This window comes from Anser brachyrhynchus (genome assembly GCF_964034855.1).
Source record: "Anser brachyrhynchus genome assembly, chromosome: 1".
NCBI classification, from domain to species: Eukaryota; Metazoa; Chordata; class Aves; order Anseriformes; family Anatidae; genus Anser; species Anser brachyrhynchus.
Window position 1 is genome coordinate 88,454,505 of NC_137694.1, and position 13,418 is coordinate 88,467,922.

The following is a 13,418-nucleotide window of genomic DNA, read 5'->3' on the forward strand; positions in this document are numbered from 1 at the left end:
TCAATTCCACTCTGTTTTCTCTTGTAGCTGGGATGGGTAATTTTTTGACCTATGGAGAGAGGCAGACTGTGAAAGCCAGGGCTGAAAGCTAATCCCACGACTAGGCAAGACTACACTGCACGAGGAAGCCTAACAGACACACACACACAGAGCCAAGAGTGCATACTGCAGAGAGGACAGGTCCTTGTGGCAGCACCAGCTGAGACCCGACTGAGATCATGGAACTGTAACTCTAAGTGTACAAGTACAATTAGGCAGGCAGAAAAATATCCCAAATTGACACATTCAAGCAGATAAACACAGTGCTTCTTGACATCCCCACAGGTCAGAAAAGTAGAGCCAAGGGAAGGTTAAAAAACTGCAAAAAGCACATGATTTGATGTCTTCTGAGTGTCTATTTTTGCAAGACTCTATCTCAAGTGTTCACTTTGCTGCAAGTTTATTGTTTTACGCCTTAAAAACAAGGGTTCTGACTTTCCCCAGCCCTGCACTTTCTGTAGTCATTTACGCCTGTTTAATGTGTGAGCAGCGTGGGTGTAAACACTACTATTCTGGTTTGGCAGCATTTGCCACCCACTTTGCCTAGGTGTGAATGACTGCACAAGGTGCAAGGCAATGGTGAAGGTACTGCGGGGACTGTTTTACATAGATTTTACACCCATAGTAATATGGTGCGCGGTTATGCGGAGAGAGAGAGAGAGAGCGGAAGGAAAGATACATCAGCTATCGACCCAAGACTCAATCTGGCAAGAGGGCTTACCAAGTACAAGCAGCTCCACCGATTCTTCATTCTTGCCCTCCACGTCATCTGGTGTGATAATAAGGCAGTAATAGAGCCCACTGTCCCCCCACATCAGCTTCCCAATCTGAAGGTCTGCATCTGAAAGGCAAAAAAGAAAAATCAGGGGTTCCCTCCAACACCAGTCGGTAGAGTGAGTCTGTCTCCAAGCCCCAAATCCAATTAATTTCCTTATGAAGATGAGTGGTTAACCTTATTCTGAATACCAAGAAATTCACGAAAAAAAATATACAGATGTGGGACTCTGGCTGTAAATGGGAAGACAAGTAATGCCACAGAGGAAGCTCACTCTGCAAGTACTGAAAGCAGAAGGGATAACTAACATTACTCTGCCTTCCCATCACCACATTTGTGCCATTCACGAAGGGATTAAGCAGTACCTCCTCTGCAGCACTTCAGTCACCTGCCAAAGAGATCATATGGAGACAAAGAAAAACACTCACCCTCGCCAAGGCTGATCACACGCTTGCCTCACCAAGGAGCCCTGGACTGCCCCCACTTCTGGCTAGGTGGTCGCCTGGGCTGAGCAGAAGCCTTGCACATGTGACAGGGCAAGGTTTCTCACACAGACTCGGACCAGAGCAAACGTTTAAGGACCCGCCACCCTCCGTCTCCACCCCGTGGAAATCTCTTCCACACTGCCCAAAGCTGCATAGAGTTTAGGTTCACAATGGGATGAGCTGGTGAAGTCCAGAGCTAAATAAATATGAGGTGTAGGATAATTCTCTTATTTTGGAAAAATCAGTGGAGTTTGTAAGAAGAAAAACATGGCTCATAGAGACTGAAATTATACCTCTCATGCTGGTGCCCCTGTGTTAAGGAAAATCTATATACAGAGCAATATGCAGAAGCCAGGAATAAAAAGCTTCCTTTTCATCAAAGGGAAAATAACACTGTAGCAGGGTTAGAAACCTACATACAGCAGCATGAAGTGCGGCACCAAAGGAAATGACCTTTGGGCCCAGGGTTGGTTGGTTGAATCCTAAACATCTGTCATAGGAAAGTCTGCTGGAGGGGAGGCAACTCTTATAAGGGAGTTAACTGAACAATTACTGCCAGCCTCCAGTACCCCAAATTGCCAAAGGTCAGTTCCAGGCCCCATCACACATCACAGGGGTAGGAGAGTTACCGTGGACAATGCTGACGTCTCGTTCCTTATAGAAGTCCCCTATAGTGATGGCAGAACCTTGCTTGGAGGCCACGACGCGGACCGTCCTCCTGCTGTCCACACAGTCCAGGTAGGGATCCCAGTCCAGGTTCCTCTTGCTCATTGTCTGTACACCAGAAGTCGCCATACCCAAAGCTTCTCCCATCCGGTCCTGGCAGTACGATTTATACCTCCATTGTACCACAGCTGGTTGGGTGGAAGAAGTAGAGAAATGGCAGCGAAGCAGAGCAGGCTGAAACAACATGGCCACCTTCTTCTTCTCGGGCACGGTGACTTGCAACCCTTCCACCTCAGCTAAAAGACAAAAACATGAGCGTCATATACCTTGGCGTTGCTTGAAGAGGAGATTATGGCACTTTATCATAGCATCACCCACCCCACGTGCATAAAATTATAGCATCACATCTCCTCTTTGAAGGCCAGGCAGCACGCAGCGCCAGCCCTGCCCACTGCACCCTGTTGCCCAGCCACTGCTGCTTGCTCTGCCAAACTAGAGATGCGAGAAAGAGTAGATCCAAATCGCATAGCTCCTGCTGTGGCTGGCATGTAGCGCTGAGAAAAATTGCTCCATGTGGGAGGTGTGGAGAAAAATGGCCCAAACACTCAAGCTTTTCACATTCCCACGGAGGATATGGACCTCAACACGTAGTGTTTATCTACCAGCTGACGGGAAAGCTGCAGCCTGGAGCTGATGTATTAAGGCTTCTGAGAAGATACATGGGAATGAAATAAATACAGGACTGCTGCCACATCCTTGTGTAGCTTCGGGAGAAGCCAAGAGATGGTAAGCAATGCCAGCAGCGAGCACTCGGGGGAGTGAGGTACTCCACCTACCCGCAGCACAATGTCCGAAGCCTCCCACACGTGCCCCTCATTGCTTCCTGCACTGCAGGCAGCACTTACACAACGCTGCAAACACACACAGACACTTTCCCAAGCCTGGATGTGCCGGCCTGTGGAGGCACAGAAACAGCCCAGGAGCAAAGTGGGGCATCTGAGAGGGAATAAGTTTGTAAATGGGGTCTGCTCGCTGCTGCTGAGGAACATCGGGGCCCGACAGCAACAGTTCACATGGGCAAAGGGAACCAGTATGGCAGCAGCTCCCTACGCACAGCTATGATACACCCCAAGGCCCAGAGCTCTGCACACTGAAAAAGAGGACAAGACGCAAGGAAATATTAAAGAGAAGAAAGCAAAAGAGGACATTTACACTGCATCATGAGAGACTGCTGGGCTTAGGTGAGGCTTAGGGAGGAATGCAAGATTGAGGACAAAGCATGGCTTTGGGGGAAAGCAGTAGGAGAGAAGGACAAATATCAGAAAAGAATAAAACATAGTAAAGTATTAGTGTAAGTATAAGAAGCAGAAGTAGACAGATGATAAGGAACCACCTGGAAAAAGCTGAAGGTGTCTTAGTCTAGGTCAAAATAATTTCAAAGGGCTGGAGCCAGGTTGCAGGAGATGAAGAAATGATGCAGAGAAGAAACAGTCTGATGATGCAGTCAGCAGAAAATAAACCACCCATTCCAGAAGCTGGAGATGAGAAGGAGATGGAAGCTAGCAAAAGAAGCTGAAATGGCAGGGGAAGTCTTTAGGATGGGGGGAAAAAGGGCAGAGAGACAAAGCAGTGGAGCTTAACGCAGAGAGAACAGTAAGTACACCAACAGTACGACAACAGCGGGCATGAAGGGACAGGGTCAAGATGGAGACAGCCACAGACCTGAAAAGCAAAAGCAGGCAAAGGTCTCATGAGAAGGAGTCAGAACCACAGCAAAGTGAGAAGCTTAGACCAACGCTGAACATTCATGTCAACAAGTTATCAATGTCCACAGCATAAATCACAACAAAGCCTACAACCACCAGTCAGGCAATAAATACACCGTACGGACAGCAGCTAGGAGGAAAGCTTATTTCAGAGAGATAAGCTAGTCACTGATAGCAACAAAGAGTTACTGATCGAGGCACAATCTGACCCTGGGGACTACTAAGCGAAGGCTCGCAGTGCACAAGGGTGCTATGGCATTTGCAAGAGGAATGCTATATTATGCATATAATGAATGCATGGCATTATGCATATAGCACTTATACTATATGGAAATTGCACGGGGGGCATCACGAGTTTTGATAGAAGTGCCTGGACCCAAATCCAAACGCTGATGTTCTCCAGAGTGCCATGAAAGGCAACTGAGGTCCCAGCAAGATGCTGCCACAGGAGAGGCAGCTCCTGAGGTGCAGGCAGAGACAACTCGAGCAGCACCAGCTGGGACGTTTCTGCCAGGCCTCCTGCTCCCGGGGCCAAAGGGGCAGAAGCAGGGGGAGCACACAGCACTGGGAGAACGTCACCACTCGGTTCTCCTGGTGACGTTGTCTTATCCCCTCCTCCCCAGAGGGCCGTGCCTCCCGGGCTGCATCTGAGCCTGAGAGGCATACCAAACACTTTGAAAAACGAAGGGGTCCCGGTCAGACCTACATCTGGCAGCTCTGCCTGACCCCACGCAGTCTGCGGCCAAAGTCGACGCATGACGTGAGCTGACCAAGTGACTCACCACGTTACTTCAGCTTCGGGGACAAAACAGTGACACGGGGAATATTTAAAGCTTTCCCCGGTGAGCGAAGTACGCCGCTCAGTAAACACAGTGCTTTCGGCTGTCTGTGCGCTGTAGCCCTCCTTCCCTGTTAATGAGATTAATGAGTTTGGCAAGCCGGGCACCGCTTTAATAAATGATTAGCTGAGCTTTAGCAAATTCTCAGCTGACAAACTTTCCCCACCCCACTCCCATGTGAATGTCTATATTGAGAAAAGAAACTTGTAAGCAGCTTTTGGGAAAACACAGGACTTTTTTCCAAAAGCATTTGGGAGATGCACAGAAAATTATCTGGCATCTTTTATATCCCATCCCAAGGTCTTTATTAACTTTTAAAATATTCTTTTCGGACCTTTCCCGGAAATAACATTTGAGAACAACCCAGTGCCTCAGACAGAGACTGGAGCAGTGGAAACTCTCAATCTATTTAAGTCAAATTGTATATAATTATATGTGGCTGACCTGGGAAATTATACACCTGTTATTTCCACTGCCAAAAAAAAATAAAAGTCAGAATCTATTCGTGTCAGGTGTCACTGCTGTAACAATGGCCATCCAAAAGGCCAGGAGGATGCTAGGCTGCCTGAAGACAAGATGGTGGCTTTACACCTACCAGTTATGTCTATGCACATGAATTACAGAGGTCTCCTTAGGACTTCCTCTAGTTCCAGAAGAAACCGCTGAACTCAGAAATCTTCGAGAGACTAGCCAAAAGACCAGAAGCCTCTGGACAGAAATCTGCATTGTTTATATCACGGAGCCAAAAAACAGTAAAAGATCTGAAAAAGGACGACAAGCTTAGTGACAGCAGATGTGGTTGCTCCTTGTCTAGTTTAATACAAGCAGGACCAAAAAGAAACTGAATTGTGCTCTGCTATGTTTTGACTAACATGGACAGAGTAAGATTAGCCCTTATTTCGAAATCACCACGGAAATGTAACTCTTGCACTTTGGAGAATCAACCTGTTTATTGTGAATTTCAAAATGTCTGAACTTTCACAAGAAGTCTAGCTCGTGGGAGTCATACGATGTGACAATTTTACTTTTTTTTCTTGTTCTCCTAAATCCCCAGGGGAAAAAAAAAGTCTGCAAATATTAATCAAGAACATCTTAAAAGCACAAATATCCTCACTCTCAGAAAGTAAAAGGAATCTGTATTTTTGTACGTGAGTGCATAAGCACACATAAAGAGCTTAAAAAATATCACCCTTCAGAAACACACGTATGCTTCTTGTCTATTTCTCACGTGCAATGTGTATTTGCCTTTTTTCTCTGAATCTTCCCCTAAACTATTCTCAGATTATGCATGCAAACTATGCAATCAACATTACACACAAACTATCCCTAATACATTTTAGCTGTGATTAAAGAAAATTCCAGGGAGTGATCATAGAGGGCTGTATTCATATGGGCACATTGGAACCTTGTGAGACTGATCTTCCTGAGTACCTTCCACGAATATAAAAAAAAAAAAAAAAAAAAAAACAGAAAGGGCAACTGAGAGGTGCTAATTTAGGTTCTTGATTTCCAGTTGTCCTTCAGACACAGGAGAAGCCCATGCCTCCCTGAGGCTAGATGAATCTCAGGAAGATTTAGCTTCCCTACGCAGCCTTAAGCTAGCCTTTATGAATAGAATAAAGTTGATCTGAAGCACTAATCCCTATAAATAACAACAAAGCCAAACACTGTAGTTCAATGTACTAGGTCTTAAACTGCATCCTTCTACTGCATAAGATAAGAGTCCAAGAGAAGGCAGCACACATTATTCTTCAGGTCAGCATGGGCGTCCTTATCTGTGCATGCATCATCACACTTGTTTCTTTGCTATTATTTGGCCCACATCACCATTTGCCTGAGACAGCATGGCTGATGCTATGCAACTACTGAAATTACACCCCTGAATTTTATGCATCTTTACTGGTATGAGTGCCAGATATGCATATGGGAGAACAGAAAGTCCTTACGCCCTGAACCCCTAGCCTACACTTAAGGGCTTTGGCAGAAAAACTTATGTTCATAGGTAAAAGGCAGGGGACTCCTAGGGGAGTCTCTATCACTTCTCCAAACAAAATAAACTCATGAGTAAAAGGATGCTGTTTTTATTGTGCCTTGGCTACTGCACATCAATTTTAAGTATTCTTCCTCCCTCCTCCCCTGAATACAGGCGCTCGGTCCGCATTTTCAAATGTGGATCAAGCCTAACCTAGGACGTTGAAGGGCTGGGCTTTGAGACTGGAAATCTGAGATGATATGCAGAGGTGCAAGCAAGTGAATGAAGATCCAGTGGGATCACTGAGATAGCGTTGTACAGATTCTTGCCTACTCAGGCTGGGTTACACCCAGTCCATGCAATTAACCAGCAAAAGCCATCACCAGCAGACTGAGTAGTTTATGGGAAATTAATTACGTGTCTTGGTCTAGTTGCTACCAGACTTGTGTTCTTAGCTCCATAGCCACTAATTGTCAACTTTTTTAGCCAGCAGGAAACCAATGCCTAAATAGGTCAGCTGCAGCTGAGGTGGAAGGACGGCACTGCTTTATACAGCTCCAAAGCAAAACAGAGAATTTCGGCTCCTAAACTGCTTAACTTGGGCAGGTGCAAAACCAAAGCAGTCGCAGGAAAGCACAGTGTTGCACACACAGCACAGAACCTCGACACAAAAACTCTCCATTAAGGTACAGCTCAGACTCTGCAAACCAACTGCAGTAGACTTGGACTTTCTTGCTCTTCCAGAATGATCACTCAGCAACCGGTCACCACCAGAAGCCTGAGAACTAAGGCAAGGGATGGAAAGAGTCTCTCCAAGCCTTATAACGGTGAGCCATGACACTTGTTCTTGAGATGGCATTCGGATTTCCATCACTACCAGTCCTCCTGCAGGGTGATCTCCCAGGAACAAAAAGTAATGAAAATGTAAAGTTTCTTCCCAGCTACACTAAGCTTATGCTGGGTGCAGCAAGTTGAGGGAAGTCAGATGAATAGTTTAAATCAAGATAGATAAAACAGACCATCCATTTTCCTGCCTTCCCAGGGAATCTGCTCAGTCAGCCAGGGAACACACACATGGAGCACTCCATTGTGCCCCTTCTGCCTGCCCTTCCAAACTGTAGATGGGACAGCAGGGTAGTCAATCTACCCACCTTTGTATTACACCATGGCATTGCAGTGGCTCTTCAGCACAGAGAATGCAAACAAGCACTGACTGCTAAATTACTGGAGGAAAATGACTTCACAGGGAGAGGTCACATTTTAATGTGGACGGTCTCCTAACCATAATCTTTCCAGGCTTAGGCTGAGTCCTAAAAGGAAAAGAAAATTTGCTCTGCCTGTTCTGCGGGTAAAACCAGAGTCCAGTCTCCAGTGCAACGCTTCCCTCTAGTTTTAAATGCGTTAGGAATTACTGCATTAATAAGAATGACGGTAAACATGAGGGGAGAACTCTTCCCAGAGTCAAGCAGCACCTGGTAGTTTATGAGAACCAGCTTTACAGAGGGGCCTAAAGATACTTGACAAATTGTACTTTCTTTTTCTAGACGGAGTCAAATAGTCCTGCACATATCCCAACCCACACCACTTGACGCGAAGGAATAAAGGATGACCTGCTCTTCATCCTTTTGCTGCTGTTATTAAAACACGAGCTTTAGGCAAGTGGGAGAGCAGGGCAGAAGAGAAGCTGAAACAAACCCATCATACTTCACACGGGATTTTTTTGAATTTGCAGTAAGAAGTCACAATGCAAAACCAAACAAAAGATAATGCAAGAGCCAAAAATTAAAGACAAACAAAGGACAGAGAGGCATTATTGCTGGGAGGAAAGGAACTGCAAGTGCTGATTAGAAATTTCTCAGCCCACCTAGAGGAGGGAGGAGGGGAGAGCAGGGGGCGAGAGCCTCCCTCTCTTTCTTGCTCCCTTTTGTCTCCCTGCTTCCTCCCTGTCTTGCAGGCTCAGTCTCCTACCCTGGCCCCTCTACCTCCCAGCCCCCACTCCTCTTTCCCAGAGCAGAGCGCTGCTCCGGCAGGATTAGGGCTCCTTACCTTGATACAGACCTTTCATTCCTTTGCACAGCCACTGGGGAGAGAAAATCTTGAACCCATGTTTGCCAGCCTCTCTCCCTTTTCCGCGCACACTCTCACACTCACTCATTCACACGCACACACCTTTGCTTATTTGCTTTCTCTTGGCCACGAAAAAGGCCGGCGGCGCCTGCTCCTTCCCTGGGTGGCAGCAGCTGGAGGGGAGCAAGCTGACACCGGCTGCCTCCATCTCTCAGCGCACGGCTAACCTGTTGCCTGCCAGAAGCCTCTGCCTGCCTGCGGTCGACACCAGCAGCAGCAGCAGGCAGTCCTGTCGCCAAAGCCCAGGACTAGAGGAGACTGGAAGGTCTTCCTACCGCAGCGATACCTCGCTCCGCACAGACCCTGCACGCTCTGAAGGGCGGACGCTGCCAGTAATCACGAGCTGCCTCTAACGGAGGGAGAAAGGTGTCAACAGCCCAGCCTTTTAGCTTGATGCAAAAGTCCTGATTTAGCCAGACACGTCCAGATAACGAAGCTCTTTAAAAAGAAGGAGGAATGTAATGTGTTTATCTACACCTTGCGCTCCGTTACCAGTCCCTGGATGCTATTTATCGGCACGCTACTACAGCGAGTAGGGAAGGAGCGGTAGCTGTGGGTGCGCTGGCACTCCAGACCAACTCGCAGAAGTGGGATACATTCGGAAGCAGCCAAATGGCAGGGAGGGAGGCGGGGAGGGAGGCAAGATGAGCCGGGAGCTGCCGAAGCCCCAGATGAGGCCGTGAAACCCTGGAAGGGAGCAGTAGGCAGGCACCAGCGCTGAAGATGACTCAGAGTGAAAAAGCAAGGAAAGGGGTGGGTGGGTGGGTGGTGGGAGAGAGGTGTTATGACTAAAAGCCGAATTTACTGCTTGTGAATCCTAAATCTGAAGAGGAAGAGGGAAGAGCCTGAGGTCTTTTTTTTGTGGGATACATCGGTGGCGGTGTGAAATCCAACTGCTTCTGCTTCTTCCCCGAGCCTGTAGCCAGCCTCCCCGGCTAAGCCAGCCTGCTGCAGCCTTTTCCACAGCCTCCTGCGCCCGGCTGCTGCACCGGCCGGGGGGCACAACCATCCCCTGCTGCCCCTGCCCTCCCCTCTCCTCTCCTCGCTGCCCTCAGCTCAGCCCCTGCCCTTCCCCATCCCGGAGCCCCGCCGTGCTCCCCCTGCCCGGGGGGCCCCGGGAGCAGCGCTGGGGGGGCCGGCCCCGTCCGGGGCTCACAAAGGGCCGGGCACCGCTGCTCTACAGGCCGGGTCCTGACCCCAACGCCGACCCCAAGCCCACCAAGCCCGGGCATGGCAGCCCCCTCCCCTCGCTCCTGCACTGTGCAGCCGGGGCAGCGGCGGACAAGTTCCCCCGATCGCTCCCGACCCGGTGGCGGAGGAGACCCCCCAGTCTCCCCCTCCTCGAGCCCCCCCCCCCCCCCAAAACCCTCCGGGAGCCCTTCGGGACGCCTACCTGCGAGCCACAGGAGGACGATCCAGCCCAGGACGTGCCCCTCCATCTTCTGGCGGGCCGGCGGCCACCATGCCGCGGGGCGGCGGGAGAGGCCCGGGGGGCGCCCGGGGAGCCGCTGCCCGGGCCGGCTCCGTGCGGCTGGGCTCTGCACGGCTCGGATCGGCTCAGCACGGCTCGGATCGGCTCCCCTCGGCTCCTCCCCCGCCGCCGGGGCCGCCCCCGCCGCTGGCCGGGAGGCGGGCGGGGGGCCGCGGCCGTAATTGCCGTCATTTTCGATGGAGCGGAGCTGAGGAGGAGGTGTCGGGGGGGGGGGGGTTAGGTTTTCAGGCCAGCGCGGGGTTGGAAGGGGATGGAGGTTGTCCCGAGGGAGCCGCCGAGTAAATGTGCTGCTGTGGAAGATCGTTTTGTAACGGGACGGGTGGTGCTCTGAAAGTAAACCATCACGGCCCCACATGTATACGCAGTGTGCTTAAAACTTCTGAACTCCATGCGAGAGTAAAAGAAGGCGGTGGGAGTCTGTGGAAACTGCTCAGAGCTGACTGAACAGCGACTTGTTTTCACAGAATCACAGAACCATTAAGGTTGGAAAAGACCTCCAAGATCATCTGGTCCAACCATCACCCTACTGCCAACGTCACCCGCTAAACTTTTGGTGGGTCAGCACCAAAGAGAAGCACCTTCCAACACGGCACTCGCCAGCACAGCTTCCCTTTGTGTGCTTCTCATCCTGAAGGCATTTTCTTTCAGGGGCTTGGCTTGCATTTGTAACCGAAGCGTGGATTCTGCAGATGTCAGTGACCCACATGGGAGAAGGGAGTAGTCTTCAACCTCTTCTCATCCAAAATCTGCCAAAGAACATAAACAATCCTGATTTTCTAACACCAAGTTGGGCCCCAGAGGGAGCAGTGCGAGGTGTGTCCCTCTGCTAAAGGCACCCTGCAAGTGATGCCTGCAGTAAAACTTTATAAACTATTTGCATTCTAGCAGGTATTTTCCAGTTGCCTGTAGATTCCTTATAATTTTGCCTCTGACCCAATATATTAGTTTAATTGTTTTGCAGTACCAGCTAAAAGCCACAATGACGAACTAAGACCCCGCTATGTAAATAGCGTATGCACAGAGCAGTTCTCCTTCAGCTCGCAGTGATCTGACACCTGACTGCCTTCGTGCATACTCACAGCTGAAAGGCAAAGTAGAAACTCTTATTAGGGCTGCAACTTCAGCCTCAGGAAATACATGGAGTTCCAGAAAACTCATGGTGCCACGACACTTCAGAACATCTGAGTGCTTGCCTCACCATGATTAAACATCTATAGCGTATAATCCATGAAGGTTTGTATGCGCTGAACTAAGATTCCTAAAAAGAGGACACAAAGCTATTTTTTCTCTCCCTCCCTCAATCATTTTTCTTAACAACCCTCAAAAATCCAAGTGAAATCCCTGTGCCTTGCCTTTCTGTAACTTAATTGGGCAGGAGGCTGATCCAGTTTCCTGAGACAATGTTGATGTGATCTCATATGTTAAAGGTTGGGAGTAGGACAATCCCTTATGTATCACTATTGTTAGCTACTCCTAGCTTTTTTTTTTTTTAATCTACTCCAGCTTTTGCAAATAAATTTGGCATACAACAGTTTTGCTAAACTTTTGACTCACAACAAAGGAAGGAAAGATTTTCAATACGTGGAAGCACCATTGTTTTGCATGTAACGTTGGATTTATAGCTGCTTTGAAATTTTCATATACTCAAACTCAGTGTACGGTTCTTTTTCACGTAAAGTGAGCTGTCATTTGTATATATGCATGTATGATGGATTAATAGATGTCTGAGCCTTGAATAGATGTTCCAGATCTCTGTAGACCTTTGATCTGAATATTGCAACATCTGTGCTGGCTTAATAGCTAACATAGGGATGTTGGCTTTCATTTTAGCCAAGTCTTGAAGACAGGAAGGTGCACTACCACACTTAGCCCCATTTCACCTTCAGAAAGTGGGTGAATTCCTAACCAATTACTCAGATCACTTCAACCTGCAGTCCAGCAGGGATTCTTTGTCCCCTGAAAAACAATTCCCCGTGGCTGTCCTGAATAATTTAGCCCCAGACTGAACTGGAAGAATACCACTCTACAACACTGCTTGATGTAAGTGATACCTCAACACTAGCTGGGAGCAGTTCTCTAAGCAATGGGATCATGCAAAATTCAGTTGAGCAATATGGAAACAAACTCACTTCTTGTTACTCATACTGTAGTAACTGATGGCTTTTTTCTCTTCTTGCAAACTACTTCATTCCTCCCTTCCTTCTTTGATCTTCCAGTACCAGTCTTTTGTGGTCATTTCCTCTGTTGATAAGCAGAGGCAGCTTTTTAATATGTTTCCAGCATCTGGAATGATATACAGCAGCACCTCACTCAAAATGATCCATCTTGGCAACATCCCCAAAAACCTGACATGTCGCATGAAAATATTTCTCTTCATGAGTACTTTTGTACATCCATTCAGCCCCCTGAATTTCCTTGGTAGAAATTTCCATACAAACAGTGTTTTCAACAGCTTTCTGGGATGTCATACTAGATTCAGCCATTAGGCACTATTCTCTTGATTTAGTACTGAGACCAGCACATTATAGAAGCTATTAAGTGACACATCATCAAATCACAGTGTTTAGCGAGTCTCTTCAGAATAGCTACTAACTAAAACTTTTCCTCATTTGCTTTGTTACCCTGGAATCTCTTATTAATCTTCAATAGCTTCACAGCAAGACATTGCAGAAATATATGCATTCTCTCTGTATATGCTATTTTTTCTCAGCCGCCTGGCTACATTTGATCACACAATGATATGGAGCTTTTACTTCCCATTAACGTCAGGAGTGGGTGATATGGATATATAAACTGCTTTTGTTCTTAACCATGTCGTTTGTAACAACTAACATTTAGCATGTTTAATAGAGAAACTTGATTTTCTCATTCCAATGAGAACATAGTATATTGTGTATCTGTAATATAAATTCAATACTATAAAAAAAAGAGAGAACAGCATCTTTCTACAATATTCACTCCTCCATATAAATTTCCCATGCTGCTCCTGATTCTTTCTTAGACACCAAAAATCATAGTTTCTATTTGCTATGCTTTGAGATGGGACCTAAAAATTTGCACTTAAATAAAATACTAAGTGCATATCAGCAGTAATGTTTTGTGAGGTTAGTATACAGGTACACATTCAAAAGTGAATCCTCCCAGCTCGTAATCTTTTATGTGTCACTGTACTCAAAAAATACACAGAATAGGAACAAGACAAATATCTACATCTTGCATATCTACAGTTAGCCAAGGATATAACAAGTTGTTAAATT

At 47.5% G+C, this 13,418-nt stretch overlaps 1 protein-coding gene across 4 annotated transcripts in view; it reads right to left on the reverse strand.

Annotated features, from left to right (window-relative positions):
- Positions 1–10,667, reverse strand: part of ILDR2 (immunoglobulin like domain containing receptor 2) — a 39,532-nt gene extending 28,865 nt beyond the window's left edge. The window contains exons 1-3 of one of the 4 annotated variants that reach the window (XM_080576574.1): positions 10,063–10,667; positions 1,929–2,261; positions 761–880 (exon numbers count right to left, since the gene is read on the reverse strand). In XM_080576574.1, coding sequence (XP_080432700.1) covers positions 761–880; positions 1,929–2,261; positions 10,063–10,516 — 907 coding nt within the window. In that variant the 5' untranslated portion in view covers positions 10,517–10,667. The remainder of the gene's footprint in view (positions 1–760; positions 881–1,928; positions 2,262–10,062) is intronic. The other 3 variants (XM_080576576.1, XM_080576575.1, XM_080576573.1) reach the window with 3 other exon arrangements.
- Between the last annotated feature and the right edge of the window lie 2,751 nt (positions 10,668–13,418).